General features: G+C 37.7%; 15 protein-coding genes across 15 annotated transcripts; 7 read left to right on the forward strand and 8 right to left on the reverse strand.

Annotated features, from left to right (window-relative positions):
- Positions 1 to 1,212: 1,212 nt before the first annotated feature.
- PRCAT00004682001 (decapping nuclease) lies at positions 1,213 to 2,514 on the reverse strand (the record flags this gene model as incomplete). The annotated part of the gene is made up of 1 exon (XM_062954694.1): positions 1,213 to 2,514. The coding sequence occupies one exon, from the start codon at positions 2,512 to 2,514 to the stop codon at positions 1,213 to 1,215; it is 1,302 nt and encodes a 433-aa protein (XP_062811371.1).
- A 362-nt stretch (positions 2,515 to 2,876) lies between these two features.
- On the forward strand, positions 2,877 to 3,317 carry MRPL19 (mitochondrial 54S ribosomal protein uL11m; the record flags this gene model as incomplete). Its single annotated transcript, XM_062954695.1, has 1 exon — positions 2,877 to 3,317. The coding sequence occupies one exon, from the start codon at positions 2,877 to 2,879 to the stop codon at positions 3,315 to 3,317; it is 441 nt and encodes a 146-aa protein (XP_062811372.1).
- Positions 3,318 to 3,578: 261 nt separating this feature from the next.
- On the reverse strand, positions 3,579 to 5,990 carry NPR1 (serine/threonine protein kinase; the record flags this gene model as incomplete). The annotated part of the gene is made up of 1 exon (XM_062954696.1): positions 3,579 to 5,990. The coding sequence occupies one exon, from the start codon at positions 5,988 to 5,990 to the stop codon at positions 3,579 to 3,581; it is 2,412 nt and encodes an 803-aa protein (XP_062811373.1).
- A 491-nt stretch (positions 5,991 to 6,481) lies between these two features.
- PRCAT00004685001 (putative oxidoreductase) lies at positions 6,482 to 7,894 on the reverse strand (the record flags this gene model as incomplete). Its single annotated transcript, XM_062954697.1, has 1 exon — positions 6,482 to 7,894. The coding sequence occupies one exon, from the start codon at positions 7,892 to 7,894 to the stop codon at positions 6,482 to 6,484; it is 1,413 nt and encodes a 470-aa protein (XP_062811374.1).
- A 168-nt stretch (positions 7,895 to 8,062) lies between these two features.
- PRCAT00004686001 (WD40 repeat domain-containing protein) lies at positions 8,063 to 9,547 on the forward strand (the record flags this gene model as incomplete). Its single annotated transcript, XM_062954698.1, has 1 exon — positions 8,063 to 9,547. The coding sequence occupies one exon, from the start codon at positions 8,063 to 8,065 to the stop codon at positions 9,545 to 9,547; it is 1,485 nt and encodes a 494-aa protein (XP_062811375.1).
- Positions 9,548 to 9,561: 14 nt separating this feature from the next.
- Positions 9,562 to 10,017, reverse strand: PRCAT00004687001 (SNUT3/LISCH7 family protein; the record flags this gene model as incomplete). The annotated part of the gene is made up of 1 exon (XM_062954700.1): positions 9,562 to 10,017. The coding sequence occupies one exon, from the start codon at positions 10,015 to 10,017 to the stop codon at positions 9,562 to 9,564; it is 456 nt and encodes a 151-aa protein (XP_062811376.1).
- Positions 10,018 to 10,151: 134 nt separating this feature from the next.
- NOP6 (Nop6p) lies at positions 10,152 to 10,766 on the forward strand (the record flags this gene model as incomplete). The annotated part of the gene is made up of 1 exon (XM_062954701.1): positions 10,152 to 10,766. One exon carries the CDS (start codon positions 10,152 to 10,154, stop codon positions 10,764 to 10,766), a length of 615 nt encoding a protein of 204 aa, XP_062811377.1.
- Positions 10,767 to 10,952: 186 nt separating this feature from the next.
- Positions 10,953 to 11,618, reverse strand: RAC1 (Rho family GTPase; the record flags this gene model as incomplete). The annotated part of the gene is made up of 1 exon (XM_062954702.1): positions 10,953 to 11,618. One exon carries the CDS (start codon positions 11,616 to 11,618, stop codon positions 10,953 to 10,955), a length of 666 nt encoding a protein of 221 aa, XP_062811378.1.
- Positions 11,619 to 12,282: 664 nt separating this feature from the next.
- CSH3 (Csh3p) lies at positions 12,283 to 12,927 on the forward strand (the record flags this gene model as incomplete). The annotated part of the gene is made up of 1 exon (XM_062954703.1): positions 12,283 to 12,927. The coding sequence occupies one exon, from the start codon at positions 12,283 to 12,285 to the stop codon at positions 12,925 to 12,927; it is 645 nt and encodes a 214-aa protein (XP_062811379.1).
- Positions 12,928 to 13,988: 1,061 nt separating this feature from the next.
- Positions 13,989 to 14,852, forward strand: PRCAT00004692001 (mitochondrial 54S ribosomal protein uL22m; the record flags this gene model as incomplete). The annotated part of the gene is made up of 1 exon (XM_062954704.1): positions 13,989 to 14,852. The coding sequence occupies one exon, from the start codon at positions 13,989 to 13,991 to the stop codon at positions 14,850 to 14,852; it is 864 nt and encodes a 287-aa protein (XP_062811380.1).
- Positions 14,853 to 15,218: 366 nt separating this feature from the next.
- MOH1 (Moh1p) lies at positions 15,219 to 15,887 on the forward strand (the record flags this gene model as incomplete). The annotated part of the gene is made up of 1 exon (XM_062954705.1): positions 15,219 to 15,887. One exon carries the CDS (start codon positions 15,219 to 15,221, stop codon positions 15,885 to 15,887), a length of 669 nt encoding a protein of 222 aa, XP_062811381.1.
- Positions 15,888 to 16,293: 406 nt separating this feature from the next.
- Positions 16,294 to 18,243, reverse strand: DOT4 (ubiquitin-specific protease; the record flags this gene model as incomplete). Its single annotated transcript, XM_062954706.1, has 1 exon — positions 16,294 to 18,243. One exon carries the CDS (start codon positions 18,241 to 18,243, stop codon positions 16,294 to 16,296), a length of 1,950 nt encoding a protein of 649 aa, XP_062811382.1.
- A 362-nt stretch (positions 18,244 to 18,605) lies between these two features.
- On the reverse strand, positions 18,606 to 20,060 carry JAB1 (COP9 signalosome catalytic subunit; the record flags this gene model as incomplete). Its single annotated transcript, XM_062954707.1, has 1 exon — positions 18,606 to 20,060. One exon carries the CDS (start codon positions 20,058 to 20,060, stop codon positions 18,606 to 18,608), a length of 1,455 nt encoding a protein of 484 aa, XP_062811383.1.
- A 300-nt stretch (positions 20,061 to 20,360) lies between these two features.
- PRCAT00004696001 (uncharacterized protein) lies at positions 20,361 to 22,157 on the reverse strand (the record flags this gene model as incomplete). Its single annotated transcript, XM_062954708.1, has 1 exon — positions 20,361 to 22,157. One exon carries the CDS (start codon positions 22,155 to 22,157, stop codon positions 20,361 to 20,363), a length of 1,797 nt encoding a protein of 598 aa, XP_062811384.1.
- Positions 22,158 to 24,642: 2,485 nt separating this feature from the next.
- On the forward strand, positions 24,643 to 26,049 carry PRCAT00004697001 (uncharacterized protein; the record flags this gene model as incomplete). The annotated part of the gene is made up of 1 exon (XM_062954709.1): positions 24,643 to 26,049. One exon carries the CDS (start codon positions 24,643 to 24,645, stop codon positions 26,047 to 26,049), a length of 1,407 nt encoding a protein of 468 aa, XP_062811385.1.
- Positions 26,050 to 26,177: the final 128 nt, after the last annotated feature.

Raw genomic sequence — 26,177 nt, forward strand, 5'->3', positions numbered from 1 at the left:
TGAACCTCGGTAGATAACACGGGGAGCAGAGGTATCAATGTGGGAAAGTTTCGCGCTCACCACGACGTAATGTGACCCTAACATGCACTAATTGGAATGCGCGCGAGATTTCTCACAGGGTGCTTAGTGATAAACATCGCTAACGTTGCAAGCGCGGCTCACTATTTTTAAACCACGGTTCTGGTGGGGAAGGGAAAGATGAAACCAAACTGACTGAAAAGTAGCTTATTCAAGTTTTTAGTGAATTATAAGGATTGAAAGATGGGTCAGTGTGAGGTATTGAGCTTACAGAGGTTGAAAGTCCAGCGAAGCTCCAGCTCAGTAAGCGCTTACGGGTCGTCATCGGTTACAGCGAATCCAGCATGTGAATGATTTCACTGTTTTGTGTGCGTAATGACCGATATAACCGAAGCATGCTTCTTAAATATAACGATTGTTATCATAATGCCATAAATATATATACATAAACGGTAAAACAACTAAAATGTCCACAAATTAGATATTAACAGTCAAATATATCTAGATGTTGAAGTTGAATAGCGATGCTTAAAATTCCACGGAATGTCAATTAGTTCTTCGCTTTTTCGTCCTTTTTCCTGTCTCTTTCTGTTGCGGTTACAGTATATTGAGTAATAAATATCCGAAGAAAAAATTCGAATCTAATTTGTTTCGTTGTGTACAACTTATTTCTTTGGAACATTGAAATATTTTGTAAGTATTTCAAGGAAGTGACGAACTACAGTGTAACAGAAGATGGTTGCAAAATTGCGTATATTCTTTTCTTATAATGACCCTACATAAAAGTAACAAACCATGTTCTTAGCAATCTTTAGAAACGCTTTTATTGGATATTACCTTGAATCCGTGATGTTTGTGACCAGATACTAATTTGGAGTCAACATAATTGTATAACTTAACAAAAGTGAACAACCTCATCTCGCCTCTATATATTACAGTGCCAAATGCACTAACAAACAAACCATGAATGCAAAAAAGACGTGACAATTACCATAAAATAAATGTTGCAAATTTATTACAGAATATTAAAGGACCATATAGTCGCTTAATTAAACTGTCGTAAAACAGAATCCAGCCCAATAGAACGCTCAGAATTTTGTTGAAAGATGGTCCTCATCAACGTATAATACCCTTGTTTATTACTCAAGACGTTTGCGTTACTCTTCTTTTCTTTGAAAAAACAGGCGAGTACCCCTAAGATTTAATAGCATTTCTCCAATCCTTGAACTCTTGAGTCAAAATTCCTCCATTTCTTAAGCGTTTGTTTTCATCGGTAAGCAATTCATGAAGTGCAAAAGATCTAGAACCTGGGTCATAGCTTAATCTGTATGCTTTTGATTCATCGTCGATAGGTACGGATTGTTGTATCCATTCTATGACGGCGCCGTACCATTTTAATGCATTCATGCAGTTTATACTTTCATGCTTGTCTTGTTCTTTAACAGGGTTATCTTTGATAAGAATTGGTATCTCATCTGTTTGATAAATCTCTACGCTGCGAAGGATAAGATTATCATCTCTAAAGCCATATATTATTTTTCTGACTCCTAACAAGAAACTCTGTGCCCAGGTTTTAAAAAGTTTCTTTTGAAAATTGACAATATGGGAAGGATTTTCCAAAGCTCTACTAGTCTTCAATTCTACGTAATGTGGTAGAATATCCTTATTATCCTCTGGTATGTAGTCCCACAAACAGTCAACTTCCCCTGCAACCAAAAGCTTCACTTTTCCAATGCCTGTTTTCACGACCGACAAATACTGTTGATAGTTGCTTACTTGTTTCTTAGTTCTACTTTCAATCATCTGCCTCGAACATTCTGCCCACGGTTTAGGAAGAGTAGCGATGGTCTCGAACTTATAACCACTGTATTCACATCGTCTTGAATAATCATATTGTTGCAGGTCTCCTGATTGAGACTGTTGTTGCTGTTGTCTCCTTCGAAGTTCGATTTCCTCATCAGCCTTAATAAATAGCTGTCCATCAAAGGCAACGATGTTAAGATCTATAGGGTCTTTGAGATTATATGGAAGCGCTAAAATCTTTGTCATCAAGCCTCTAAATGTCACTATGTCAACATTCAACTTCTTATTTTCATTCTCTTGCCTTTCATAATTCATTATTGCTCTTAAATAAGCATCAAAATCACCCAAGTTATCCTCTTCCGGTATCTTCTTGAATTGAGAGAACCCTGCTGCTAAATCAATTTGCTTCTCAACGTATGAATCTGGAAAATAATAATAAGATAAATGTTTTTCTTTAACTTCGTCGAGCACATACTCTCCTTGCTCATCTCTTGCGAATGAAAATAACTCCTTTGGTTGCTTGAGAGCTGTAGTTTTCGCCCTTGAGTTTAATGGGAACGTCTTTAACATGGTTGTGCTAAAAGATATTGAGCTTCGTTTTAAATTTTCAATTTTCGATATCTGCGAAGAGCCAAAGTTAGAGTACAAACCAGCACTAACATTGTACTTTAAACGTATTCGAAACAAGGGCATCCGCTTTTCCAATATTGCAACATTGTGATTCGAGATATCTTTTTAATCTACAAAGCATGCTAAAAAGCATAGACTTTACATAGTTCAATAGCAATGAGCTTGGCTACAAGAAAATCACAACAAAGTACTCTGCTACTAGTGTTTTAAAACTTTGATAAAATTTTTAGATGAGAATGTGCCCCACGAACTTCAACAACAAGTCAAGACTGCTCGGGTCTATTAATCTGTTTTGGTCTTTTAGTATAAGACTTTGAGGCAGAATATCAATTGATCATGTGACTGTGGATTTTTTTTATATCGTTTTTTTTTGAGCAAAATTCAACTTGTAGTTTGAAGACTTCCATTAAGCTAAACGTAGTATTATGTCAGCAAGGTCAGCAAAGAGTGTTATGGTTAAGCTTATAGTTGGAGCGGGACAAGCAGCTCCTGCTCCTCCTGTGGGACCAGCCCTTGGTTCAAAAGGGGTAAAAGCCATTGACTTTTGTAAAGAATTTAACGCGAGGACAGGACATTTTCAACCAGGCACTCCTATTCCTTGTTTACTCACAGTGAAACCAGACAGGACATTCACATTTGAAATGAAATCTCCACCTACTTCGTGGCTATTATTGAAGGCAGCTCAGGCTTCAAAAGGTGCTGACAAACCAGTTCATAATCATGTTGGAGAGATATCCTTGAAGCATGTCTATGAAATTGCGAAAATTAAGAAGACAGACGAGAGACACAAGGAACTTGATCTTCAATCGATTTGTGGTGCTATAATACTGACGGCTGAAGTGATCGGTGTACGCATTGTTCCATAAATTAGCACGATAAAAGTACAACTACAATAGATAAATCATGTATATACATTCTTAATATAATGAAGAAACTAATGGAACGGAAAAAAGATCAAAAACGAATAATCAGAATAGTCTGAGTTTTTGTACCTTTGTAGACTACCGGATTTCTGAATATGCAGTTATAATACTTGACAACTGGTAATAAAATTATATTAGGTTGGTTCTATCAATGACTTTATTAGAGTGCCCGGAACGAAGTGGAAAGGTTTATAATACAAGTGATTAACCCTTCCTCTTATTTTTTTCAAACGCAGCAATATGAGCCATTGCCTGACTCACTTCAGTATGAACATGATCATCGCATTTAATAAGCTCAGAGGATTCATTTGGAGTCTCTATCACAGTACACATATTTACTGATTGAAGCCATTCGTCATTAAAGCATTCATCTATGGTGATACGACATGCAGGGGCCATTTCAACCATCTTTCCAATCAATGAGCGGCAATCCTCTGGCAAAGCAAGTAGCAACCTACCAGGTCCAGTTTCATTAGATGTGTGCAGTTTTCCTTCTCCATTGCCTGGGGCTGATCCCGACTGCTGATCTGGCTCCGCGACACTAGCCTCTTGAATGCTATCTAAACCCGTCGAAAAGCAGTCTGGAGGAGTCTTCACAAGCATTTCGCTAAGCGTAAGACCCTCTCCTCTGGTCGCAAATAATTTGAAACTATTATCAGTGAATTTTGGAACTTTCCACGGGAACTTTTTTAACATCATACAACAATATATGATAGCAACGGACCAAATGTCCACTGGTCGAGGGTCGTACTTATTGAACACACATACCTCAGGCGCGAGATAAGGGTCCGAGCCAACGATACCCAGTGCTTCGATTAAAGTTTTAGAAAAGGGGTAAGAAAATACAACAGCAGAGCCAAAATCAATTATTTTAACGATACCTCTTTTATCAATAACACAATTGTCTAACTTCAAGTCTCTATGAGCCAATCCCAACGAATGTAAATAGTGAATCCCATTTAAGACCTGTTTGAAGCAGCAATTGATCTCCTCTCTTGACATTTGATTAGACATGACGATTGCAAACAAATCATAATCGCAATACTCCATCACTTGTAAAATCCTTTCATTTTCGTAACAAATTTCCACTGTTTCGACAATGTTAGGGTGCTTCAAAGTTGATCCTATACAATACTCTCCGGTGATTTTCTTTGCATAGTCCCTCTTTGACTCATTTTGATATTTACTTCTGAATTCTTTAACGGCGAAGACTTTTTTATCTGATAATCTTGTTACTAGTTTGACAGCTCCACCAGCACCCGCTCCCAAACTTTCTCCAAATTTTCCATACCTTTTAGAAAATGGTAACTGTTGTTGCTGGTTAATTACGTTAGCTACCGAACCCCTTCTTTCTTGGTAGTTGATTTTATTCTGCAATGTAGATGTTCTGCTGATAGAATGAGACCCAGGTGTAAAATTACCTGGTGACTGGGAAAAGGAAGCATTCGATGAAGAGGCCGTTATCGGCTGTCCATATGAACCCGATTGGAAGGATCCACTGCCAGGAGTAGTAGCACCACTATTACTGTTGGCTCCAACTGAGCGCAATGAAGCTGATAAATTTGACACCGGAGTGGTGGGAGAATGAGGAGTTGGACTTTTTTTGAAAAATCTTTTCAAATTAGCCATTGAATTGTGCCTTGACTGAGAAGCGAATGCAACCGAGCCAGCTGATTCGGCCGACGAGACAGATGAGGGAGAACAACTTTGAAGCGCTTGATCTTGGTAGGAGTTATTATATAATGACCCTAAATCAGTAGATGATCCCTTTGAAGAATGTCTGTGTTTAGAAGAAAAAAGATAAGACAAGCCCGATTGAGAATTTGATCTCTGAGAAGAGCTCAAGCTTGCCGCAGCCTGAGCAGCTTGTGCTTGCGCTACTCTTTGTTTTGAAATAACGAATCGAGGTTCGATCGAAGAAGAACTCACTTGAGGAGATTGAATGTGAATAGACGAGATATGTTGACCATTTGGCAAGTTTGGAATGTGTGATGCACATTCGTTATTGAACAGATTCGAAAGCGTTGCGCTAGAATGACTATTGTGCGAAATAGACAGATTGCTCTTTCCGCCTGGTGCACTATATGGAATTGAAGTTGAAAGGTTGTCACTCCCTCCAGAGCCCAAAAATAAGGAGTGAGTAGAGTTTGCTCTGATATACCTAGGACTCTCCGAAGGAGGCTTGACCGCTGCGTCTTTAAATTGGTACGAATTTGCATTAGAGTTGGCCATTGATTTGTCTCCTGGAGTCCTTGGAGAGCCAGGTATTGGTTGCGGAACTGATGAAGAATCAAATCCACTAATGACTTTAGGTTGAGCTTTCAAGGTAGACTCGGAGGTGCTACCGGGGTCGGCCGCAGGCAGATCACTATCATTGATAGTTAAATGAGATACGCCTTCAAGGGATCCTGGACGACCATTCCTATTGAGACCCTTTGCCCCTAGCGGAGTAACAGTAATCCCCGAGTCCAGGTCGCTTGAATCTTCCTTCGGAGTTGGCGTGGTAGCTCTTGGAGTACTAGTATTGGAGCTTGACTCATTCAATAGTCTCGTCAATGAACTCGTGGGAATCCTCCCTTTATTCGCGCCCTTCAAGTCAGGCTTCTCTAAATCCATCACCAAGTAATGTACTTGCCAATATGTGAGAAAACTAGATTTAAAGTATCTAATTCACGGTATTGAGGTGTAGAAGGATTCAAGAGCTTATCGTCCTAATTATACGTATTACGTCAACTATGTCGGATCCTTTTTGTATACTGTAAATTGAGTATGACCTTCGTTGAAACTCGCTTGCGTCTTTTGAGGGATTAGGCGAAGAAATCAGTTCCCTCGAGTCAATCAATGAAAATCGAGAGACACCGATAAGCACGTGACACGATAAAGGAAACTCTTGCCGACCTGATAAAGGGTTCAAAAGAGACTACTTTAAAGACAACATAATGAATGTCATTTAAGAGGGATAACCGGCAGCCGTAAATAAAATGCGTTGATTTTGAGCAATACTTAAGTTGAAAAAAAAAGGACATGCTAGTTTAATTAAGTACGAAATTTCTACTTATTATCGAATGGGGCACAAGATAAAATGTCAACATATATGACAAATAGAGCTAGTTTTTCTTGCTTGAACCCTTCTTAGAGGACTTCAGCTTCTTTGGCTTGACTTTATTTTGAGATTTCGCGCCGGAAGTTTCCGATTCAGCTGTATTTTCACCAGGAAACAAAGGTGGTTCATGTACACCAGAGTTGGACAGAACCCCTATCAGCTTTCTCAAGATGCTCAATTTTGCCTCAAGTTCTTCAGGAGATTCAGGCTTCTCATAAATATTAGCTCTCCTTTTAGCACTTTCTTCTTCCTTTTCTTTTCTTTTTTGCTCTCTTGAGGCTTGCAGTTCTCTCAACTTTTCTAACTTTTTTCTTTCAATGGCGGATTTCTTTTCTATGCTTAAAATTAATTCTTCTGTCTTTTGAAAAATAGATTTTTGTAGTTCTTCGTCTTGATATTCCGTCCTAGTCCTTTGTAGTATCTTACATTCCTGAACCAAATTCCCGCCCCCAATTTTAGCAATAATAGGAGCTGAAAGCACAAATAAAAATGATTGAGCACCTTGACGGGGACTTTTGAGAAACAAGAACCATATAGGGAGTAACAAAAGATAAATAAAAAGGCCAATTATAGATCCCATGGATATATATCTTCTAGTGGAGGGAGTTCTCATGACTCCAGGATTAACCATGTTAATTTTAACATTACATGGTGCCTTATCTTTCCTTTCATAACAATCTATTTGTCTCTGGTATTCTTTAGCAAATAAACCTAATAATAGCTTGGATGTTCCATAAACCTTGAGAGGACTACGCGAAGGATATCTCCTGGATTCCCAGAGCAAATCATCTAAATCAATATCTCCTATTGATTGTGAAGAACAAGTTGCAATAGCGATTCTAACATCTCTATCTGGAGGCTGTGACCTAAGGCAAGGTCCAAGAAGGGCTAATAAATGATAATGCCCCAAATAATTGATTCCAATTTGTCTCTCAACACCATCCTGGGTGGCTTGTCTCTTTTTGCCAAATGGAATAGCATCGGCGGCGCAACAGATTACACCATCCAACCGTCTTGGCGGTTGGTTATCTAGCCACTTTGTGGCAAACTTTCTTACCGAATAAAGTGAGCTTAAGTCACATTCTTCAGCATAGATCATAAAATTATCCGTCTTTTCTCTTAAATCATCGATAAATTCCACTAACCACGAATCTTTCGTCGATTTTGATAACAAAATGATCTGGGCGCCTTTGCTAGCCAACTCATAGGCAAGTGATGCACCTAATCCAGATGTGCCACCTGTGATCATATATACCTTCCCGTGCATATCTCTCTCCCAACTGTTGGAGGCACCACCAAAGTAGTATTTTAAACCACCTAGAGTGAGTAAAACTGGACCATATTTTTTAATATAATCCCAGCCAGGCACAACTTGAGGACCATCAAAAAATATACTTGCTAGGATGTCAACTGGCATCTTTCCTTGCGTCTTTTCTTTCCCGTGCTATCATTATAAATAGTTTATACGTGTCGAGGTTTTTTTCTTTATAGTTCAACACTGCACAGAGAGCTCATCGATATAAGAAATACTTTTCTGAAGAGATCTAGTTTCAAGGTATTCAAGCTTGTATTAATATAGTAAGGAATGGAAGAATCTATCTTTTATATATCAGAGGGAGACCCTAATGATAAGCATTCAAAGGGCTCATTTGGCATGTCTGCTTCATTGCCAAATTCACAAATCCATGCTACGTTTAGAAATGCAGACTGCTCACAGAATGGAGCAGCTTTGACAGGCGTAGGCTTGGGAGAGAGATTATTCGTCGCCAGTCCCAACAAAGCATTGATAAATGTATACTCATGGGGAAAGGAGAGTCCCGACCAAAGAATTCCTGTTCCAGAGCAACTAGATGCGCTTGCTTTATGTCATCAGCCTACATCTGGATTACACCATTCGAACAGAAGTGTACCTCGCTACAGAATACCTTGGCTACTAGCAGGTGGGGCGAAAAGTGGCAAGCTATATATTTGGGAGCTAGCTTCAGGGAATTTGCTATGTGTAAAAGAAGCGCATTACCAAGGGATATCTGTACTCAAGTTTTCTGAATGTGGGACGTTCTTAGCCACTGGTGGATTGGACGCGAGGTGTATGATATGGCGAGTTCTTGACTTAGTTTCCATCTACGGCTCTACAGATACCACGGTCAGCTCAAAACCGTTTGCTTTGTTCAATGATCACACGTTACCGATCGCTGATTTATTGTTCTCAGATTCTGGAATTATTAATGATTTAAGATTATATACTGCATCAAATGACGGTACCTTAAGGATTTATGATATAATGTCAAAGAATATTCTAACTACTTTCATATTGCCTGATTGCATAAACTGCATTGCTAAAGATCCTGCGAATAGAGCCTTATACGTTGGTCTACTGAATGGAACAATTAGAATGATACCGCTTTATCAAATCAATCCCAATACCTCCGTTTTAGAAAGCATTGGCGGCAATAGCAAAATTGTAACACTCGATAACGATACTGAATTAAAGAATTCCTTTACCCACCATCAACAAGCTGATAATTCTTCCACAAGCAGCACAAACAAGCAAATAGCACCAACAAAAATTACGATATCTTTAGATGGCACTAACATGATTTCGGGTGACACTGCAGGAAGAGTCATTGCTTCAGACATTGTTACCAAGCAAGTGATAAAATCATTCGAGCCTTGTACTGCACCGATATCCCAACTTATTGCTTATGTTTGCCCATCTGAGACCGTAGCAGCGGCGAACGGTGTTACTGACAAGAGGCATAGACTCATACCCCAGTTTAAAAGAATACTAGTCGATCCTGAGCCTTCTGATCATTTCCTATACATGGAGCTTCCAAAGAATGAAGACAACAATGAATTTGAAGATTGGATCCTGAAATTAACAAAAGAAGAATTGGAATTCAAAAATTTGTCGACAATTGATTCATCTGTCAAAGTTATGGCCGACAATAATGCGGAAGATACACCCCAGCTTGAAGAGAAGATGAAGAAGCTCTCAAAAGCCTACACGGACTTAAGAGTGAAGCACCAAGAATTGTACGAGGAACACAAAAAGTTGTTAAGTACTTTATAGAATAAAATTATCTTTTATTTCCTTTTTGGCGAAAGTGGTCTATTGAAACCTTTTGTTCTGTTCATATATTGTCTGTATTCTGGCTTCGTATCACTCTTAGCACCTCCCCCTTTCGTTGACTTAACATGCTTTCCCTTCGTAGTCCCAAACCCACCAAATCCCATTAAACTAATCATTTCATCATTATCACATAGTTCCTCTACCACAGGAATCGACGTTCTATCTCTTGATCTACCTCGAGCATTTTGGTCCTCAGATGATTGATCAAGACCCTTTTCATTTGAGGTCAGGGTATTCAAGGTATTGTTTTGTCGTTCAATTTCAGATTCTTGCAATGTGTCTGGGGATCTTTCTCTGTAACTAGCCAGTGAGAATAAATGCACATGTGGCAGAGGAGATCTCGACCTCGATACAGTTGAGGGAGTGGGCTTCGTCCTGATGTCTATCTTTATTTTGTCGTTTAATGCCATATCCAAAATATTTCTTTGTCCAGTCAAGTTAACAAGTATGATAGAGCGATGAGCTCGCCAGGTGCGAACAACGTTTTTTCACGAAAAGTAGATGGAATGACTATTCAGGTTTGAAGATCATAAAATTATCTAAGATGTCAACGGACAAAGGTATCTCCAAAAGGGAGAAGAAGGCTCAGAAGTTCAAGCAGAATAAGTCTAAGGAAGAAAGGGAAGAAGAAAAAACCAAAAAGAGAGAACGGGATGAAGAATCAAAGGATGAACCGCAAGAACCTAAAAAGAAAAGGAAAACAAGAAGGGGAAAGAAAAACAAGTCTCTGTCCTCTAGTGGGGCTAGATTTATTATATTTGTAGGTAATTTGCCTTATAAAGTAACTGAAGATGAGCTTTTAAAGCACTTTAAGAAGGCTGCACCTGATAAAATACGAATCAGACAAGATAAAGGTATTGCATTTGTTGAATTTGATAAAGAATCGGAGGGGATTCAGAAAAAAATGGACCTTGCATTAAAATTACATCATACTTTGATTAACGGAAGAAAGATAAATGTTGAGTTGACAGTTGGTGGAGGTGGAAATTCAGAGAACAGAAAAACGAAATTAAAGAAGAAGAATGAAAATGTTTACCTGGAGTTGAATCAGAAAGTCAAAAAGAAGCAGCCAAATAATAATGAAAGCCCAAACTCTCCAACAAATAATTCAGACTCGCCATCTGTTGTACATCCATCCAGAGCAGCATTAATAAGATAGTCAATTGATCTATTTACGTGCTTTTGATTAGATCGTCTATACACTATAAATATTTGTCTTAAATTAGTAATACATTCAAACTGACTATACCATCTTTAGTCTAAGACCATTATCCTTTATAATTAACAAGTGGCGAAAAAAGATTAAAGTTAAAAAGTTACAAAATGTAGATTGATGAAATCGTATCTATAAGATAGTACATTTTTTAGCTCTTTTAACTTTTTTCTTTACAGGCGATACACCAGCTGTAGGGGTTCCCGAAGGACCGCTTTTCGGCTTCTCGTTCTTAACGACATAATCATTACTTTTGGGAGGATTTAAAACAGACCTAATTGCGTAGTCGAATATTTCTTTCACCCCAACTTGAGTGCAAGCTGAACATTCCATATATTTTAAAGCTCCAATTTCTTTTGCTAACTTATTGCCTTGTTGAGTAGTTATTGGCTTAATGTGCTGCTGAGCTAATTCTTCTGCTGCCGCAGGATCTTCTCTTAAGTCAATTTTCGTTCCTATTAGTATAATCAAAACATCTTTCGGAGAATGATGCATTATTTCAGGTATCCATTTTGCCTTGACATTAGCAAATGAGTCTGGATTAACAACTGAAAAGCAACATAAAAAGATTTCAGTTTGAGGATAAGATAACGGTCTTAGTCTGTCGTATTCGGCTTGTCCTGCAGTATCCCATAGACCTAGCTTGATAGGTTCCCCGTCTATCATAATAGACGCAGAATAGTTATCAAACACTGTTGGAATATAGTCACTTGGAAATGTGTTAGTTGTATATGAGATTAATAAGCATGTTTTACCTACTCCACCATCCCCAACAACTACTGATTTAATGCTTCTCATTATATGTGCTAATTAAACTGCCCTCAAATTAATCCTATGCTGACGAGGAAGTCCTTGTATCGCACTTTGTAAATTTTCTGTAACTCCTAAGAACTTAAATATTCTAGAGTCCCCACTAAAGCCTCCACACTTGAAACGATTGCAGTTTAATCTAAAGAGGGCTGGATTATCTAGATATTCCAAAGTGGTGAAAACTGATTGCGACAAAAGACGACATTTCATCAAATTGTCGCATTCATCTTTGTGAAGTGTTTCTTTTACGTGAAATTGTGTGGGCTCCTTCTCATAGCTAACTAAACTCTAGTTCTCGAAATGGATACGCTTTTTAACAGTCTAATTTTGGGATTACAACCTTTGAAATTAAATATGTGTTGCCGTTACCTCATGCAGATTAGAGATTATTATTGCAGGATCGCAAATATTACTGTAACATGAAACTCATGGACAAAACTCTGAAAATGCAAAGCATTCATCAAGGAAAAGCAACTAGTATCCATTATTTGTGGCATGAGTTCTTGACATTTGAGTAATAATAGTTATCATTCAGGCGGACCAACTATCTTCTTTCACAACAATCACGTGATATATCGACCATATCTAATAAAATTTCTTTGACTTTACGGATTAAGGACAGCAGTATCATTTAGATTTATTATATTTCACAATGACTTATCGAGATTTGGTTCCAATTGGATCAGGCTTGTTAATCGGAGCTACATCCTTTGGATTAGGCGTCATATATGCCCAATGGCCATATGACTTGAACACATTATGGAGGTATGATCCTAATGGATTTGACATCTCTTTGGCACATTATACTATTTGGGGAAACTCACCTATGTACGTCCATTATGTGTTTCATTTTGTTATGCTTCTAGGGTTAATTGGGTCTTTTATTAAGCTTTACAAACCTGAGGAAGATGCTAAATATTTTGAATATTTTTCTTTGGGTTTATATGTGGTAGCTATCATCATATATTTGACCAATTTGAGAATTGGGGTGAACTCGTGTATTACAGGTGACTGGGGCGAAGTTGATAGAAATACTGGAATCAATGTAATGGCAGCTTCAGAGGTAATGATTATTGTTGTTTTGGTTGGGGTCTTAGTTTTGCAAGGAGGATTGTATTACGCTGAATGGTACAACAGAAAGATCAGAGATGAATTTTATGAGCAACAAGCTGCGGAAGAAGCCAAAAGTCAAAAAGAGGCTAAAACTAAAGAAACTGCTGATTCTACCTCTTCGGGTGCTGAAAAATCTCAAACGAAATCAAGCAGCAAGAAAAGATCGAGCAAGAACAAATCGTAAGCGATTAACAGCTTAGGTCTTTTGTGGACAATGTAAGGAAATACTTATAATTATATGTTGCGTCTTGTAGCTGATTACTATTCGTATATAGAGTGTGTATGTATATGCAGGTTTAATATTTCGATTACTTTTTTTTGTCCAATTAAACGAAATAAAGATGTGCCTACGGTAGAGTTATCGACAAGATACTTAAAACAGTTATTTAAGAATATTAATACGAAATAGAGGAAACTGTCAACATGGGAGCATCTGATAAAGTTTGGGGAGATTACCCAGTTTACTATTCTCAGCCTATAAGGGTACGTATATCAAATAAAGGGAATTATCGTCATTAAATGAGATTTCGAATTGCTAGTCCGATTGGATGAAGAGTGCTAAGGCTCCCCTCGCAAGTTTGTTCAAATTATGGCTCTCAGCATATCTTTTCGCTTTCATGTTTTGTTTAAGAGTAATCTAGATTTATCGAACAATTTAAAGTGAACAAGATATCAGCGATTATGAAGGCTCATAAATAAAGTGTACAAGAAACAACTCTTACTAACATACTTTAGTGGTTACGCTATCATGCTCATACGAAACCTCATTTCTTTTGGGCAATAGGTTTAGGTTTGTCGGCACCTTTATTGTTGATTGCAACTCCATTAAGAAGAAAGTTTTTATACGGCGACCACGAGCCAATTCCTAGGGTATACCCATTGCCAAATGGGCCCAGAGACAAGAACTTGAAGGGTTATGATGACTAAAGAACCGAGAATCACAATTCAATAAGTTCTTTATTCTAAATTGATTAGCCTATTTCAAACATTCCCAATAAAAGAAAATAATATTTCTATCTTTGCATAATCAGTGTTCTTATGCTTATATATACAAGTACTGTCATTAGAAACTAAATGTTATCTTATTATTTATTGTAGGTGTGTTTAGTCTGTGTTTGTCGTTACACATTATATGCCGTACATTACGCTGTTCGAGGTCAAAAATTTTTTAAAAAGAAAGCCCACTGTTTAAAAGCTATCAGTAGGTTTGTTAAAGTAAAAGGAGAGTCTTGATCAGCTTGCGAGATGTTTCTTAAGGTATATGCAATTCATGTTGTGAAAGCTGCATTTCCAAAACCTTTTTTGAAAACAAACTCGGTGAGACTATTTCTGTCGGCAAGGACGTTGAGGAACGAAAACAGTATTTTCGGTGACTTAACGAAGGCCAAAGAAAATGAAAGTAATGTGAAAGAAACAGAACAGCATTTAGAAGCTTCAGAAAATTTCCCAGCGAATGATAGGACCTTGCAAGAATACTATTTGGATGAATCCAAAAAGAATCAAATTTCAATTGATAAATATATCACACCCTTGAAAAGGAAATTGTTTGAAGTAAACGTTTCCCAAAATGGCTTTTACAAGAATAACCAGATTGTGAAGGATCCAGATAGTAAAAAGACTTACAGACTTTCTTTGACAGAACGAGAGATCGATTTCTTGGAACCTTCCATTTATCTTCAGTCTTTCAGAATTAAATCATCGGTTAAGAAAGCCAATCTAGTCGCTAGGTTTATAAGAAAATATAAGGTCAAAAATGCTATAAATCAGCTTCATTTCAACCCTAAGAAAATGGCAACTGAAATGGAGAAGTTTTTGAAGTCTGGTCTAGAACAAGCCAGGCTTTCAAAGTTAAATGAGGATGAGCTTTATATTCAATCGCTTTGGGTAGGCTCTGATGGTAGCTGGCGAAAGAGAGTTGATATAAAAGGGAGAGGAAGAATGGGTATCATAGAGCATCCATATATTCATTTGAAGGCCATTCTCAGAACTGAGCAAACAAAGTTACGTAGAGCTTGGGAGCTTCAACAGAAGAAGACACTTGAAAAGCCCAGAATGTTTTTAAATAATGAACCATTGAACTTCAAAGTCCGTCCATATTTTAAATGGTAAATACTGTAAATAGTAAAATATAACATTCAAATTGTCCTTCATAAACTTGTAAAAACCGAGATAATATGTAAAACCTGTCTTATCAAACCTCAAAAAGTGACCCAATTATAAAAACCCACTTTTTTAAAATTGTCGCCGCAGGGAGATTAAGAGAAGTAAAGTACTAAGTCTATACGACAGCTAGGCAATAGTTGAAGTAGTAGAATCTTGATATTCACAAACGCTAGTCACAGGTTCAGTTCAGTACTGAAATATCTGACTAATTATATTATAGGACAGAGATACGGGGTGGATTGCTACAGCGCTACCCCTAATAGTGATCCGTCATAACAATTAAATTTTGCCTTAGTGGTACGAAGAGTGGACATGGGATTGAAGTTTTCGGAATTCTTTGAGAGTTCCATGTATGAGTCTTCAGACACTCAAATTATGGTCTGCAAAAAATGCTCCTCGCATTTATGTTTGTCAGTCTTAATAGTATCAGATCAGTTTAGCGGTGCAAGTGGAAGTGCCTATTTGGTGGACAATTTAATTAATTATGATGCTGATCCAACAGTGGAGGAAACAAAGATGAAGACGGGGGTTTATTTAATAAACAAAGTTCGTTGTCACCAATGTAAGGTTCAAGTGGGGTGGACTTATAAGAAGTCATTTTCTTACGAAGAGTCTTATAAGGAGGGAAAGTTTGTGATCGAAAAATATTATATAAAGTTCATTCCTAATAATTCTTCGACAGATGTCTTACTTGAGCAAGCTAAGAAGTTATACAATAGGAGACACCTGTCGAGTGCAAATTCAACGGCTTCAGCAAGCTCGTCCATTAGTTCTGTATCGACCAACTCTCCCCCTCTTGGTCACTTCAAGTTCATAGGCAACAGAGGACTTGATGAAAAGTCTAAACTTCCTATAAGGAGACCAAATTCAATTGATTTCAGAGATATACATAACGGTTCTTTTTTAAGTACCTTAAGATTTCAGGGTATCGATAAGGATGAGTTTGATGATGATAAGGAAGATGTTATTGTTGATGTTTGATATCTACCAAACAGTATTAAGCGAGTGAGCTTCAAATTAGCCACAGCTTTCTTCTTATTTTATTTTTTTTTTATTTGGTTACTCATATTCTGGGGTCTTTTTAAGGTCGTTTAATTGTGGTTAGATTTTTTTGGCGGATGGTTGGTCAGGGATTTTCATTTTTTGTTACTTCATTCCCTTTTTTTTTCACTTTTTATACCTTTGGGTTTACCACTAATGTTCGTTGTGGTCAGGATAAAGTGGGGTACAGTCTTGAATTAGGTTTTTACTATCTTGATATATATAATTTGGTTATTTGAATGGAAGATATATTGTTATTGTCTTGTCAAATACATATAAGTTTATACGATAAATGATCTTCATTAATTGTATGTCTATTTGGTCTTATAAAATGCCAGAATAATATTCATTCTCGCTTTTTCTTCTTAGACGCTTGAATGCTGGCTTCAGTAGAATAAGCTCTCTTTCTGTCTTCACTGAACTTTGGAGTTAATTTAGTGTAAACTAATACATACGCAGATGGGTCAGTCAAAGCTTCTCTTTCATTAATTTTATTGATGTACTCATCATCGTAAGTCGACCAAGTGCCATCTGGTTGTAGGCAATGAGATATATAGTGTCCAGACGACAATGATCGACCCTCATGCACAATGACTGATATAAGTTTGTACATGGTGGGTTCATTTTTGGTAGTATATTTTGACAAATCAAGATGATTCGAATATGAAATGGATTGCTTCAATTTAGAGGAGGAGTTTCCATCAAACTTAAATCTCTTTAAGTGTACAATCAAGGTCTCCGGTGATCTGTCAATTGTGCTTATCTTAGCTGCAGTAGTATTCTTTTCGCAAGTCTCGCAGAAATAGCCAGAATTTCTTTCACTTCGTTCAGGCTTAATTACCTCGCTAGAAAAGAAATCATCCATTGACTTCTCGATAGAATACCTATTTGAACCGCTCGATCGCCTTTTATTTAGGCCAAGTGATAAATCATAAAATTCTTGTTTTGTTTCTGACACATTGGAACAATTCGAGCACGTCACCTTTTGATTTAGCAAGCCTCCAAATATGTCATAAAGTATCGATTGATTCAATTTTACACCTTTTGGAGTCGAGTCCTCTTGCAATCTAGACATTAAGGACATCAAATATTCATGAGAGTCTTCTTGTTGCCACTCGCTCATCATGCAATTGATATCACCTAGCCTTTGAATAATTCTTTTGGGATTGACATATTTAGATGGCTTATTCTTATTCTTTCCGTCATCAAGACCCCACATGCGCCTTGATAATTCGGCCAATATATGGGATACCGATCTAGTTTTCAATGTTTTGTCATATTTCCCTGCATTTATATCATTTAAATAATGTTGTAAAGCTGGAATATGTATCAAAGATTGAATAGCAGAATTCATATAACAAGTAACGCCATTATTAAGTAATCCAACGGGCTTTCTCTTGGAAAATTCTCGCCAGCTTTTATATATTCTCTTAGATTCGTTAGACCCACGGTCATTATTCACCTCGTTAATCATATAAAACAGACTCAAAGGCGCAGTATACGTACATTCTGTTGACTTTTCGGGTACTTTGCGGCTCTCGTCTTCGGGCGAAGTAGGGGGTGTAGATTCTTCCTTCTCGGATGAAATGCTCTGCTTTATCTCATCAACAGGTTTTTTGGCTAATGGTACTTTAGCCTCTTCTTTTAATTGAATTTTCAAGTTTTCAGAATCGTCTGATATTTTTGAATCACTAGAAGAATAACTGGCTACACTGTCACTCTCACTGCTATCTGAATCGTCGTCATCAAAATCATCGTCATCCTCATCCTCGCTATCAAGGCCAGGACTGGGGCTTTCGTCTTTGACTTGATTTTTTATGGGCTCAGTCCTTTCAACAGGGTATTCTGATGCCGATTCATAGTTAGAGTCTGAGAATGAGTCAGATTCACTTTTAACTGATAAGTCGTCTTCAGACTCCCCAAAATCTTCTTCATTTTGAAGTTCTAGATCACTATCTAACAAGTGTTCCTTTCTCTCATTACGACCCACCTCCCTTTCTCTTTTGGAAAGAAACTTTTTCCCAGTGTAAGCAGCCACCGCTTCTGCCATTGACCTTGGTCGCGGTTTCATATCTTCTTCCTTTGATATAAGCAGATTGTGTTCCTTTGTATTTAAAGCACCGGTGTCGCTGCTATTTGATATTTTAGCCGAATTTTTATTCAAACGAATGAACCCTTTAAGATTTTCTGCTTGGTCGCTTTCAGGTTGTTTGGCTGGTTTGAAGGATAACGGGTTTGATATAATTCTGTCAACAAAAGGATCTACTCTGTTTGTCACCGATGGTTGAGATGTCATGCCTTAGTTGTTAGAGCAAAGGAGCAAAATCCAGATGCTTCTCTCTCCTCTTAAATATTTGACACAAAAAAAAAAAGATAACTTAAAATTCTAACTCAAGGTGTATCACTCTTAAATAGCAGTTATTGCGGATGCAGTTATTATATGGCTAACGTATCAGTCAAGCTTGTGGTGACTTTATATAGTCTTTTTTTTTTTAAGACTTGAGATAAGGGAATCCACTTTTGACCGCAAAGATAATTTCACGTCGATTTTCGTGGCTCGAGAGATGAGAAAAGAAGATTGTGTTGATGATTTCTTTTTCTATCGCGATGAAATTTGAATGTGAGATAAATATAAATAACTAAACAAGCTCCGTATTTCTATAAAAAAATTTTTTCTTGAAGGTCTAGCGCAATTAGGCTATGGATATCATCTTCGGCAGACATCAAACTTAAGGTTGATGCCTTCTTAAGCACATCTGCAGCCCTAACGTTGGAGTGTTTTTTTAGACCTGCTCTCTGCCTGCTCTCGAAACGAGCACGGTACGCGGATTCCCTGGAGGTTTTTCTTGATGCAAAGGCTTCATTTTTGGATTGATTAGTCATCTCAGAAGATGAATATGAAGTTCTTTTTTGATCATCAGGATTCACATCGAATGAGAATTCTTTCTTGCGGTCCAGAGTTTCTTCGCCTTTGTTCACACTCGTACTATCCATTGATACTTCGTCATCTGACATATCCAGCCTGTCTTTAGTAGACTCTTCCGAGCCAGACCTAGTAGCATCGTCTTCGTCATCTTCATCTAGATCTTCATCAGCTGAGGAGCTTATTTCACTTGCCTGCAAGCTTTCTCCAGGCTTCGATTGCAATAGTTTGAGCTGAACTTCTTCTTCGAAGAGCTTGTTAAATTTCTTGATGAAATTCGCTCGAACTACTCTCATTGCAATCTGGTCTTCTTGTTCATTTGCTGATAAACCTTCTATAATATTCTGAAGGCTTTGCTTTAAGTTAACGTCTCTTTGTTTTCGAATTTCATTTGGTTCAATCAATGTGCTGATCCAATCCTTCTTCATTATTAAATCTAGTACATGCTCGTCAGTCTCCGATTTAAAAATCTCTATAGCTAATGAATAATATTTTTCTGAATGGGGACCAAAGTCTTGCTTCTTTGATTTAGGTACATTGGCGGAGATACTTTGACTACGGTTCACGCTATTTGCGTCGTTCTTGGGCTTGTAGTTGTCTGGGTATGTTCTGAATGCTCCTATCTCCACCTTACCCCTTTGCGACGTCATTACAGGATCAATGACTACTGCAAGGTATGGGTCTTGAAAGTTTTGATTTAGACTCTGAGTTGCCACATCAATTCCTGATAACCAGCATCCATATCCTGGATGCGAATGATACCAGCCTACGATATTATCTTCATGTCCACTTTGCTTCGAACGCTCAAGGTATTGTACCATAAACTCGTAACCCTCCAGTTGAGCATTAACTCTTGTTTCTGTTCCTTCAACCGGTAACGGATATGCATCCATTACGATTATTGCATTTTTCATAATCTTACCAGTCATCATTCCCATGATCTCTATAGATCCACCTGAATTTGCATGAATTGTCATTTTCATTAATGCTAGTGTTGAAATATATACACTTTTAAAGTAATTCGGGTCATTCTTCCAAGGACGCTCTGCTAATATGAATCCATCTGATTTATAGTTGGTTAACCTTTCACCTTCAAGTCTTTGTCTCTTAACACTATCATAATATTCATCGCCATCTAGTTTGGAATCTACAGTAACCGCTCGAAGCAAAGAACTGAGATCTTCAATCATTTCTCGTAGATATATTAAGGGTGATAATAAATCAAATTACTACAGGAACATAATTTTTGAATCTACTCGAAAATAGTTAAATTTTTGCATCAGGTATACAAACGTATCAACTAATAGGATATGTGAAATAGGATAAAACAAATAAAAACGAAACCTGTAAGTAGGGGAAAGAGGACTGAAACACTGGTATTATAAAATGAGCTTTAAAGGAATGAAGAAGAAGCGGATAAGCAAAGAATTAAACCAGGAACAATGAGATTCATATTTCAGTAATCAGCATACGTAACTGTACGGTGATATTTATTGCTGTTCCTTATCAAGAGGCATGAAGTTATTAAACTCTGGTCCATTTCCTGTTGCAGAGTAAAAAATAGGAAATGAAGGAATCCTATAACCACCTTGATGTTGATTTGGCTCATATGGGAGATAAAAATGTTGGTAAGGATTGTAATAGTTTTGTGGTGTTGAGAACTTATTGCCGATACCGCCATTAAGTTCAGTGTTTGGAATATAATAAAAGTAAGGAATATTGGGATTAGCAATCTCATGTTTAGTACTGTGGATATCCTTCTTTCCTGGTTTCACATAATCAGATCTTTCACTGTTTACAGCACTTGAAGGAGAGTAACCACTCTTGACCATAGTATGAGAATCTGATGTTTGAACGCTCTGCGGTGGTGTTTGTACATCGTATTCACCAGGCTCAAGATTTTCTTTTGATTTGGAATATTCGAACTCATTAAACCTGTAAGACTTTTGACCCTTTGTTGCTGCAGAAGTTCCCCCTCTTGAATTGATCCCAAATGATTTTGGTTGTTGATTAATAAATCCATTCTTATAGTAGTTGTTTTTGCTTCTATTGAAATTATTAAAGGAATGGCCATTGAATTTAGGTTTTGACATAGGAAATGTATTGTGTCCACCTGATACTTTTCTTGTAACAAACGTATTATTTGTCTTCCCATTACTGGAGCTAATCAGTCTTCTATTTAAATTAATTGGAGGTGGTGCTAATGCAATTCCACTTGATTTAGATGTAGTGGGTTTATTTGAGTATGGATGGATCTCGCGGTACTGAACATGCATTGTCTTACCATTGAACATTGCATGATTTTCTCTCTCTACTGCACTTGCAGCGCTGGCCTCTTCCTTAAACTTTATGAACGATATAGTATTTATGGGTCTCCTGATGATCACTATATCAGCTATCTCTCCGTGAAGTTCAAATCTTTCTTTTAAATCTTCCTCGGTGATTTTTTGACTTAACTGGCCGACAAATATCGAATATTTGTCGAATCGTGGTTTGCTATGATCTTCAGATAATAACTTTTCAGAGTCAACCGAATCTGTCTCTTCAATGTTTTGTGTCCATTCAACCTTCAAGGTACTGGACTCTGTCAAGTTAGCAAAAGCTCTGATTGCATCGTCTCTATAAACGAACTTGCAGAACCATGATTTGGAATTTTTGAACCCTTTTTTCATCGTATAAATATTGCCATATTCATTACTGCAAATTAGCTGCTCTATCTCCCCAAAGTCACCAAGAACTTCTCTCACTTCACTTTCGGTAATGGTTGATCTGGAAGTTATAAACAAAGTTCTGTTTACTTTGGCAGCTTCGCATCTAATATTTCTTCCATTTAACACTGAATTATGACCCTCTCTTATTGCAAATTTGGAATCTTTGTCGTTAGAATACTGGACGAATGCATAAGGTCTGTTTGCGGTATCTCTCAACACCTTCACAGTAGAAAGTTCACCCCACTGCTGAAAATGTTCAGTAACCGCTAAACACAATTCATCATCTGATCTCGTCGAACAAAGACTGGCTACAAACACGCATGCAGATGGTCTACCTCTTGTCAGCTCTTTCGATGAGACTTCTGTCCTACCTTGTCTAAATGTGGGTGTAGTCAGGTCCCCGTCTTGCTTCTTTGTTTTCTCTTCATAGATCTCTTCTGTTGCCGCTTCTTCTCTTTCTTCAACATCTTGTTTCTTTATTTCGTTACTATCTGAATCTTTAATAATTCTCTTATCAGTGATGAGTAGCTCCAGCTGCGGAGAGACACTTTTTTTAATAAATTGCTTCGACTGCATTATAACTATTTGAATAAAAGTGTATATGCAACGATTTTGTATCCACTTTGTTGCAAGCTTCGAATTATGTGTAAGCTCTTTCTAGCTGAATGGTAGCACTATGACCGCGGGTAAGTTTGAGGCGTGTAGGAGATATATATGCTTTCTTATTCGATTAGCGTAGCTTTAGCACTCTGTTTATCGTGCCTGGTTTGGTTTCAGGAATTAATTGAATATAAATAGTTTCGTGAGTTTTGCTGCCTTTTCATATATTGCATTTAGCCGCCAAAAAAAATCTCAACTTTCAGTGAATGACTGCAAAAATACACACTCCATTATTTAAATCCACAAACACAACTAGGGCCATCTTTCTGGCTGCAAGAAAAAAAAAAGCTGAAAAGCTAGAAGGGTCCCCGCAGAGACTCGACAGACTCTTTCCCATAACTCTACTGTCTATGTAATCATAATACAATTTTCTTCAATTGCTATTCGCCTAATAACCTTATCCCATACTTTTCAAGATTGCGAAACGTTCTTCAGAGATGCTTGAAAAGGCAACAAGCTAGGAAGGTCGGTTCTCGAATATGAAAGCCTAGTTTTATTGCAAGACTGCCGCTAAAAAAGAGAAATCATGCTAGCATTCGTATTCATATCTGAAAGTCCAGAACTTTGCACTTGATTATATCTCGAGCCTCTTTGTACCGAGTTTGTATTGTTGAGTAAAACAAAAGTACTTACGACCCATTTAGGGATTCTACAGCAGATGCCTATCTCAGCTAAATAATCGCTCATTACATTAAAATGTCACTTCTGTATATAAGTAGTTTATCTTCTTGAACGAAATAGTACTACCCTAAAATCATAAAAAGAGCAAGAAAAAGAAAACTAAAAGCTAAAGAACAATAGCAATAATCTGTAGGACTTAAGATTACTTGTTGATAATCAACAATAGATTTATAGTACATATTGTTGCGTTGTTTGGGCTTCGTATAAAATGTTAGATATATGGCTTCGGGTTTAAATGCACTGCAGGTACTTTGTCGGGTTTTAGAAAGCATATAGACTCATCACCATAAGGCCATGGCTCTTGATTTCTGCCATAACTCTTCTTGTCACGCCTCCGTACGGAGGTGAATTTTAAGTAAAGATAAACATACCTGAGTGGTTCTTTAAAGATACCAAGCTATTTTTAACGCGCGTGATTTTAAATTTTCAGTTCCGTGGAACGACGATCTTACTAGGAACATAAAGATTCTTCTTGTTTCATATGTTGCCCAGCCTTATAGGCCGTAGCAGCTTTCTGAGTGTAGTTTACAACATACGAGCTTAGAAAAATATGCCCTTGTCTTTACCTTTCTCCTTTTTATATGCATGCAACTGCAAAATTTCTTACGTCTTCCCCATCATCAGCGCCCTCCCCTCTATCAGAGTCAACTCCATATATTATGATTTTTCTGCCCTTCAAACTTCCTGCCATAGACAGACAAAAAATTAGGGACCACATCTCGCGGCGTTGTCTTTTTTCCTCGACCATGGCGTTTCCGTATTCAGCCGAAGGCTCCTATCATCAAACACCGAGCTACCAGCATACGCTGCCTCCGCGATCCAAAATCTGCTCTAGGCAACAAAATTAATAAGTTCTTCCGTAATCCGGCTCATCGCAGTCTCTTTCCCACGCAACACAATCGCCCGATGGTCGGATCATAGCCCAGCAAAATATTTTGTAGCATGTTCCCCATGTTCCATTCTAACGATTGTGGACCAGTAACCTTAATTATACGCACCGTAGAGTTTTCAGTAAGCATACATGAAGCTGGGGCTTTGTTGTATCTTTTTCGTCCTCTTGTTAATCTAGAGCTTTTGGAGTAATTTCTTGTCGCCTATTCTTGCCGTTCGCATATGTGGAGTCATACCTCGTATCCGATTTTGCTGATAAAGGATGCAGGCCTTTTTTATACTACGGAACAACGGTCGTTATATCACTGCATCTACTTCTCAATAGCTGGATTTCTCTCAGTGTGGCCCTAAGAATTCACATCACTCCGAACTATAGTCCAGTTACCCTACACAATACTGCCTCTATTTGGTTTTTTTCTGCTCTCTCATACGCCATCCTCATCATCCTCAGTATAACCTGGGGAACCCCTTGAAATTGCGCACATATATTTGACACACATCTCCTCATTTTTATTCTCCGTTGAAGTGCACAAAGCAATAAAAAAGAATATAGTTTTTTACACTTCTGTGAAGAGCACCACCAGTTTCACTTTATTGAACCACTTGAGAAAGAAAAACAAGTAGTCATAAAAGACGGAAAATTAGTTGGAGACTAACTTTCTTCTGTTTAGAACAGTACCGGAGGAAGTAGATTTTTACTTCATCTGTGTTTCTTTTGGTCTTCAAGAGCTCCACCAGTTACTCGGAGGCGAAAGACATCGTTAAAATCTTAGCCTTCAGTAATAGAATCAACTAAGTAAGGACACCATTTGTCCATATTATACAAGCGATGTCTACTAGAGTGCAAGAAACTGCCCCGAGTACTACGAAGGCGAAAAAGGATCCGTCGTCGAGGCCTTATAAATGCCCCATGTGCGAAAGGGCCTTTCATAGGTTAGAACACCAGACAAGACATATTAGAACCCACACGGGCGAGAAACCACATAGTTGTACTTACCCTGGGTGCTTCAAGAAGTTTAGCAGGTCTGATGAGTTGACCCGTCACTTGAGGATTCATACAAATCCCAATTCGAGGAGAAATAAAAATTTGAGCAAAATGAACGGCAACTACAATAAAACACCAACAATAGTAAGCAACGGAAGTAATAGTGATTTACAATCTGCTGATAATAATAAAATGACTTCTGGTACTGCTGTTTCTGTATCACAACCTCCGCCACCTCCTCCACTTTCGCTACCTGTTGTAAACGGTGCATTACCACATGTAATCCTGACAGCTATGAATCTCCAGAATAAGTCAGAGCCACCAGGTCAGCTGATGGAGGATGTTAAAACTCACTCTTCTCCAGAAGATGAGGATAAAAAAGTTGAAGATAATAGGCCTACTTTGAAAAGAATGCAAAGCACCAAGAATATAGACATTTTAGCTACTGCTGCTTCTGAGGAATTAAGGCAGCTAGAGACTGTAAACTCAAAGTCGTTACCTTCATTAATTGAATACTTCAATGGGAAGCCACCTCCATCAAGCTTGCCACCAACGGTTTCGAAGTCATCATCTCAAAGTTTACAATACTTATCAAATTTGAATAATCTCAATAATAATAATCATTCTGGGAATCTTAATGGTGGTCAGTCAAAAAGTTACACTTCATTATCAAACTCACATAAGCATTTAAATACGTTGTCAGCACTACAGAGGATGACTCCAATAGTCCCAGAGGCTAGAAATAATTCTCAAATCAATGAAGAGTCAGACCTTGATTACATCAAACAAAGGTTGAAAAGGTCAAGACCTAATTCTCCTGTATTGTCTAAGACGTTTACGTTACCTAATTCGCCTGTCCTTGGGTTGTCAGCATCAAATACTCCTATAATGTCTGCCAACAACAGTTATACTAATTTATCAAATCTATTCATGATTCCTACCATGAGATCGACTAGCAATGAAGCTCAAAATCAAAATTTTCAATCAAGTAAGATAACAACACCTCCACCTTCATCGTCAAACTTACAAACTCCCAAGTTATCTCCATCGTCAAGTAACGCAGATTCAGGCACTAATTTACCTCCTTTGAGAAGCTTGAAGTTAGACTTGCCTACTAATTTGTCGATGCCTACTTTATCAAAAGAGTTTCAAAGTGACTCGATTTCTGCAAATGGTAGACATTTAAGTAAAAGAGCTTATAGCACGAGCTCAGGAAAAAGTGGTCAATTCAGGGACCTTTTGGAGGAGTGATTTATAGAAAAGGGTTTATAATAGGACGTGCTTAATTTAATACTGCTTTTGTCTTCTTATATATATATATACTGACAATTTATCATAGATTCCAGAAGTTAATATAATTTTATATAGTTAAAGTTTGG

Source organism: Priceomyces carsonii (genome assembly GCF_900007245.1).
Source record: "Priceomyces carsonii strain CBS4050 genome assembly, scaffold: Debaryomyces_carsonii_scaffold_5, whole genome shotgun sequence".
In the NCBI taxonomy this organism is placed as follows: domain Eukaryota; kingdom Fungi; phylum Ascomycota; class Pichiomycetes; order Serinales; family Debaryomycetaceae; genus Priceomyces; species Priceomyces carsonii.